Below are 7,508 nucleotides of genomic sequence, written 5' to 3' on the forward strand. Positions count from 1 at the left end.
AGTACTTCGAATTTTTGTGGTCAGTGTAGATTTCGCACTTGTCCCCATATAGGTGATGTCTCCAGATCTTTACTGCGAACACCACTACTTCCAACTCAAGATCATGAGTGCGATATCGTTGTTCATAGTCTTTGAGTTGTCTAGAAGCATAAGCACTACTATAAAAATTACACGATAAGTCGGTTAAAAACCGACTTCTGAATGTTCATAAGTCGGTTGTGAACTGACTTCCCATGCAGTGACTTATGATGTAAAAACAGGGTAAGTCGGTTCCCAACCGACTTATGGTGTTTTTTGTTTTTCATGAAAAGTGTATTATGCCAAAACAAATCCTGTTTTTTATACAAACAAACATAACAAAACAAAACATATATCACAGTAATATAAAATACTAGAATTTGAATTAAATATCCAAAATAATGATGAGTCTTAAGTTAATTACAAAATTACTCATATAAGCAACAAAAGTGTAAACTATAGTTAGACAATAAAAGTGTGTGTATCTCTAAGAAAGTCTAAGTTATTCTAAGTATATTTCTTTAAAAGTCTAAGTAAACAAAAGTGAGTAGACTTATGTAGTACTCATCAAATCCATAACGCATTGTGCCCATTCTTCACGTACTTCATTGATCTCATCCTTTGTGTAAGAATTCTTCCCGCCACACTAAAACAAAATTTCTTGCGTGAGTTGAATTAATATGCTTAATCTTGAGGTAAAGCTATAACTTTAATAATAAATATTTTCACTTACTTTACTAGTTAGCCATCGCATTGAAAACTCATTTGTCACGAAGTCTTTCATCATCCTCATAACATAGAATCCACATTGTACTGATTTTGATGGTTGACAAGGACACTTACCAGTTCTCCATGCGACTTCCTTAGTTTTCTCATTATTTGTGCGCAAATGTTGAAAAACACTATGCAATAAAAACATAAACATTTATATGTTGTTAATTTTTAAATGAATTTAAGAGTTTATAGTTAATTGGTTAGATTATTACCGAGAAATGAGATATTTGATTTCATCTGGTGGAAAATTGTCAAGAGAATCCAGGAAATAGCACAATTGGTGATCAAAATCCATTATTATAAGCATCCAATGATTTCTAACAGAAACACAAAAATATTTCATTATTAATATTATATATAATCACTAACAAAATACTAAAAGTAAAAAACTTACCCCTTATGATATGGCAACAACCACATTTGACCTGGATTTGAATCAATCATACGCTTTGATATCCATTCAACTCGTTCTTCTTCAGTAGATCCAACATTTGATAACCAAATTGGCTCAACAAAACGAAAAAAGTGACTGATCTCTCTTTTCACTAATTGGAAGTATAAAATCCTACATAAAATATATATATCTTTGTTAAATTTATAAAATAAGTTATCTACAAACTTATAATGGTTTTAAAAATCTTTGATACCTGATATATAACGATATACATGATGCTCCAATCTCCTCCATTAAGCCAAAGTGGACTATATCTTCTTGTGAGATATATAAATCATTCTCATGACCTAATAAAATTGTCAACTCCCACTTCATACTCTTTTGAAAGTCTGTCCTTTGTTATCCAACTCTTGTCCATTTCCTAGAAAAAATTCGACAGAGGTGTCCCTTATAAGAAAATAAAACATAATTATAGATGAATTTGGACAACATTTCCCTTATAATAGTGACCTAACTATCTATCAACAGCGAATCAAACAATTCAAATAACACACAATAAATTTCTTCCTTATATTTCCACAGCACACAAATAAATTTTCCAGAACCTACTTCACTAAAACACACAAGTTCTCAACCTTCCATTATCACCGCAACACACAATTTTAATCTCAGAACCTACTTCACTATGGATGAATATTTAAGATATTCAAACTCCTCTAATAAGATAACATACATACCTCTTGCAATCAACAATAATCAAGCAAAATAATTAACTGGAGCCTGCATGAGCATTATGATTAATGATACATTAGTTAAACATTGTCAGACTGTATATATAATATATTATATATTAAAAGAAAGTCAATTTATCCACTTATTAATACAAAAGACAATTATAAAGTTGTAATTGTGAAACAACTTTATATATAATCGCAAAATATGTTGAATTTGTCTGTTTTTTCATGATATATATATATTCTGTGAAATTTATGTCATTGAAAAAAATCTAAAAGTGAGTAATTTATAAATATATATTTTTGAAGTAAGATCAGATCATTCAAACAAAATTTATATTTTAATATGTGTTGTACTATTAGAATATGTGCAAAAAGATAGAATAAAACTAGTATTTCATATTCCACATTAATTTTTTTAATATTAAACAGCTCAAAATTATATTAATCAGCAAAAAAATAAATGAATGACTATTACAAAGAAAGAAGATGATCTTTTAATATATTATATATTAAAAGAAAGTCAGCTTTGGGAGAGACCCTGGCTCTCGAATTCCAGGAGGTTGAATACATACAGATTTTCTTTCTATTTCTCTGTGTTTGGCTACTGTTTGATCTGTTTTGACAGGAAATTCCTATCAGTTTCATGCACAACTTTCTTGTAGAATTAGAAATTTATTTAATTTGAAGTAATTAATGTGATCATTGTTTTTTCTCTTCGGTTATTCGACTTGAACTGCATACTTTTATTATCATATATACAAATCACAGAAGCTGCTTACATGGCGTATATTTTCTGTATATTCAAATTATAGGTTATGTCCAATTTGTAGTTCTCTTTCAGATTGATTTTATTCTAATGCATAATGAATTATTTTTTTACCCAATATTTTTGCTGTTTGCATCTCGGGCTCTGGATATGCTTGGGAGTGTCAAGTGGAGGGTGAATAAAAAAGTATTTAGTGTGGTGGAGAGCATTTGGGATGGAGGTGGCAATGTTGCTGGCTTAGTTGATCGTAAAGATGTATGTACATGCTTAATTTTTCTGTGGTCTTTTTTTTCCCAAGATAAAATACTGTCTTCTAAGTTTATTTTTCCAGCTCCTAAAAAAACTAGTCTAGTTTTCTATCAGCATTAAACAAAATTGATTAAATGATCCGAGGAATACTGTAGAAAAATAATGCCTCTAAATGTTATCTTTCGATTAGACTAGCAAGAAATTAGAGTGGGATCTTGTATCCAATTCCCTTAATAAACTTGCTTGACATTATTGTTGGGCTCTTTTACTGCATTGTTTATTAGTTAGTCTCCCATTGATTGTTTCATTCATCTTAATTGGCCATAGGTTACTGTACCAGAGAAACCAATCTCAGATGATTTAGCAGAAATCCAACAATGGAAGTGGAAAGTGAGAAAAGCAAGGAAAGTAACTCAGAAAGACATTCTTTACGATGTGATGTTGAACTCAAGCTTTCAGTAAGTGTCTTCTTCTCATTTTATTAGTGGAAAATGATTTTATAACGCGTAAGCTTCAGTTGTAAGTAATGTATTTGGAATTTGAAATTACAAACCACTACACAATGCTTTCAAGAGTTGTGTTGACTTTGCAGCATTTAAGTGAAATATGTGTGTACTGATAGTGAGAAAATTGATTCTTAATTCTTAGCACACTGATTTGAAAGGGTATTGGGTTATCATAGTCTTTCATAGATACTCTGTTCTGCATCACTTTTTCTAAAGATGGCAGGCTAAGATGTGTTGTGAGAACTTGCAATATTCATAAATTATATATATATATATATATATAAATCTCTTATTTCGGTTTCCAATAATAATAATAATAATAATTAGTACTACCTTCATCTAATATTATCATATATATGGTTGGTGTACAAGGTAAAGTCAAGCCCAAGAGAGAGGTACTTTGGTAATGTGAACTGAAAATTAATAATTCATTTTTTTTAATCTTTGAATGACCAAACTTTCCATCTTCAGTCACTGTATTGGTCAAAATTTTCAAACATTATCTCAGACTGAAATATTCCCTTCATGATTAAAAGTTAAGGATTAAATTCACTTTTTCAAGTGTTGATAAGTTAATTATGTAGATGTTAAAAATCTTTTCAAGTGTTAGGGGGTCACTGGTTTTGGTGGGTAGCTAAAAGAATTCCACTCTAGATTTTCTGCAGCATATCAAAGAGTCACTTCGAGTGGCACTAACTTTTATATTTGGAAGTATTTAAATGACTGCTTAATCTATACAACTTTTATTAATACGAGTATTTTAAACATGAGATTAGGATATGAAAGAGGGTCCCTATGAAGGTTTACATAATAGAAAGAGTTCTCATCTTTTGCTTATTAACAATGAAAAAAGTAGATAACTACGCTGGGGTAGCAAGAGAAAATGTTTATTATTTTATGGGAAAGAATGTTTGATCAGCATAGTTCAAGTTCAATGCTAACTAAAGATCTTTATAAATTTGATCATAACAAAAGTATGCATACATACATCATCTTTTTTTATGCACTCAAATAGATAAAATCATGCTTGACAGCTGGCTTGTACAAAATAGATAAAATATGATGATGATAAAAGGAAAAACCTTGTTTATGACTAAAAAAGAAGGTGACACTTGCAGCTCTAGTAATTCACACAAAGTAAGATATGTATACCTGCAAGTTTGTCCAGTAATGAAATCTTTCAAATCCTTCCACAGTTCATTCCAGAGGCTTTCAAGTGAGTACTCTGCATCATATTTATTACATAAAGTCATTCACAAAATCATACAAGCATCAGTTGCAAAATTTTTATATTATGTTCTTATCTCATGTTTGAAAAAACTAAAAGGCAAAGTTTAAAAGTTGCCATTATACCTGTGATCCATTGTCAAGTACAGTTGAAGATAAAGTCATTCACAAAAAATAAAAACGAAACATTTCTACTACCATTCATATGCAAATACCCAACTATGATCTACTAATGTACGTGAAGTTTTAACAACAAGACAAGAGTTTGAAGTGTATAATCAAGGCAACATGCCGATCTACTTGCATTAATCTTTCTACAGCAAATGAAATAGTGCCCAGAATCTAAAATTATAATCTAACAAACCAGATCTATGATTAAGAAGTTTATGCACGGAACAGAAAGAATGGATATAATGATATAGGTTTTCAAAACAAAAGTTACAAATGAAATGTATCATAATCAAATCCATAAAAGAAACAAAAATAATAATAATAGACCCAAAATAAAAAAGCTTTGAATTTGTATAACACAGATCCATACAAAATCCATTACTACATATCCACCCCTAAATTTTTAGGACAAAACAGTCAACTTTATTAAGTTAATTTTTTTTTTTTATAATGAACAAAGAACGAAATTTTCTATATACGTATTACCCAAACGCGGTCTTCTATCTCACCATCACTAGAAGTCATCAGTCTTAAGCCACAGCCACAATTGGGAAAAGCCCTTTTGAGTTCTTCTTCCTCCCTAGACTAGAGAAACAAAAACATAACACAGTATCGTACTACTGCCATGCTTTATTTTTTGAGTTCTAGTTTCAGTCTGTGTTTGGTGCTTGCTTAAAGTTCTTCAATCGTCTTTTCCCTCAACCCTGTACTGATTTCCATATTCTATCTATTCCATACATACATATATTTTGCGCTCAAAAATCTTCAAAAGTTTCGTCTTTTCCCTCTACATTCTTATTATCAATCGGTACTTTTTTTCAAGTCTACTCTCACTACGGATGATTAGTATTGATGCTCTAAATTTCATTCTTGAGTTTGTAATATGGTTTCAGGCAAGCTGAAACTGACCTTGGAGAACCAAAAACATATAGATTGCTCCCAAATTCAACATAAATATATTCACAACCCATACTCCCATTTATATATGATATATAAGACTCACCTGATAGAACCAGAACCAACTTTCAGCTATGATGTTTTCTATTTGACAAAGAAAGCTGATAATACACTGTTACTACGTACAGGGGCACAAATAATTTGTCGATTTTGGTTGTCAAAAAACCTCAAAGCTATCAAAGGTTTGGACCCCTCTAAAAAGGGACATCAAAAAGGGATATTCTCTGTTCTGAAAAGAAAATCAAGAATAAGGGGATTTGGAAGACAAATAGTATGCAAAGCATGTATATACCTGCGCATGAAGTCTGTATCGTATAAAAATTTCCTTTGGGTCGCTGGCCGAATGAAGTAGAAGAAGATAAAGAAATGGCGGGGTGTATACAGTGAAGAAGACGCGGGATACTTAAAAAAAATTGGCTTTTATTTTCCATGCCCTAAATTTTACATGGTAAGTCGGCCCATTATTAACTGACTTATAATGTAACACCATAAGTCTCTTCTACAACCGACTTAGGATGCCACATATTAAATCATTTACCACACAACCGACCTCCCATGTCCTCTAATAAATTATTAAAGAGATACACTAAATTATGTTATAAATTTTTTTATTTTAAATTATCACTATTATTAAATTAAAATATTTTCTTGTTTATAAAAATGAAATAAAATTTTTTAATTATAAATAATTTATTAATTTATTCATATTTCAAAAATTATAATATATGTAATATTAATAATTATATATTTTTATACTTATTTCATACCCAAATAAATTTTATATATGTATTGTTTAAATAAATTATTATATTTTAAATTTTCAATAATATAAACAAATTAGAGTATATTTAATAATGTATTTTTATAATGACATGGTAGGTCGGTTCTACACAACCGACCTACCATGTCACATGAGAAGTCATTTCTCACACAACCGACCTCCCATGTCCTCTAATAAATTATTAAAGAGATACACTAAATTATGTTATAAATTTTTTTATTTTAAATTATCACTATTATTAAATTAAAATATTTTCTTGTTTATAAAAATGAAATAAATTTATTTAATTATAAATAATTTATTAATTTATTCATATTTCAAAAATTATAATATATGTAGTATTAATAATTATATATTTTTTATACTTATTCCATACCCAAATAAATTTTATATATGTATTGTTTAAATAAATTAATATATTTTAAATTTTCAATAATATAAACAAATTAGAGTATATTTAATAATGTATTTTTATAATGACATGGTAGGTCGGTTCTACACAACCGACCTACCATGTCACATGAGAAGTCTTTTCCCACACAACTGACCTACCATGTCCTCTAAAAAATTATTAAAGAGATACACTAAATTATGTTATAAATTTTTTTATTTTAAATTATAACTATTATTAAATTAAAATATTTTCTTGTTTATAAAAATGAAATAATTTTTTTTAATTATAAATAATTTATTAATTTATTCATATTTCAAAAAATTATAATATATGTAGTATTAATAATTATATATTTTTTATACTTATTTCATACCCAAATAAATTTTATATATTTATTGTTTAAATAAATTAATATATTTTAAATTTTCAATAATATAAACAAATTAGAGTATATTTAATAATGTATTTTTATAATGACATGGTAGGTCGGTTCTACACAACCGACCTACCATGTCACATGAGAAGTCATTTCCC

The 7,508-nt window shown here is 28.7% G+C and overlaps 1 protein-coding gene across 8 annotated transcripts; it reads right to left on the reverse strand.

Annotated features, from left to right (window-relative positions):
- Positions 1–371: 371 nt before the first annotated feature.
- LOC133788540 (uncharacterized) lies at positions 372–6,223 on the reverse strand. 8 transcript variants are annotated; one of them, XM_062226058.1, is made up of 8 exons: positions 6,092–6,223; positions 4,597–4,669; positions 1,924–1,966; positions 1,440–1,607; positions 1,187–1,357; positions 1,005–1,109; positions 752–920; positions 372–664 (listed from the first exon to the last, which is right to left on the reverse strand). In XM_062226058.1, exons 4-8 carry the CDS (start codon positions 1,559–1,561, stop codon positions 572–574), a joined length of 660 nt encoding a protein of 219 aa, XP_062082042.1. In that variant the 5' UTR covers positions 1,562–1,607; positions 1,924–1,966; positions 4,597–4,669; positions 6,092–6,223; the 3' UTR covers positions 372–571. The 8 variants fall into 8 exon arrangements, with proteins under 8 accessions (XP_062082042.1, XP_062082043.1, XP_062082045.1 ...); XM_062226059.1 differs by lacking the exon at positions 6,092–6,223 and adding an exon at positions 5,846–6,034; XM_062226061.1 differs by lacking the exon at positions 6,092–6,223 and adding an exon at positions 5,352–5,738.
- Positions 6,224–7,508: the final 1,285 nt, after the last annotated feature.

The sequence above is a fragment of the Humulus lupulus genome, chromosome 7 (assembly GCF_963169125.1).
Source record: "Humulus lupulus chromosome 7, drHumLupu1.1, whole genome shotgun sequence".
NCBI classification, from domain to species: domain Eukaryota; kingdom Viridiplantae; phylum Streptophyta; class Magnoliopsida; order Rosales; family Cannabaceae; genus Humulus; species Humulus lupulus.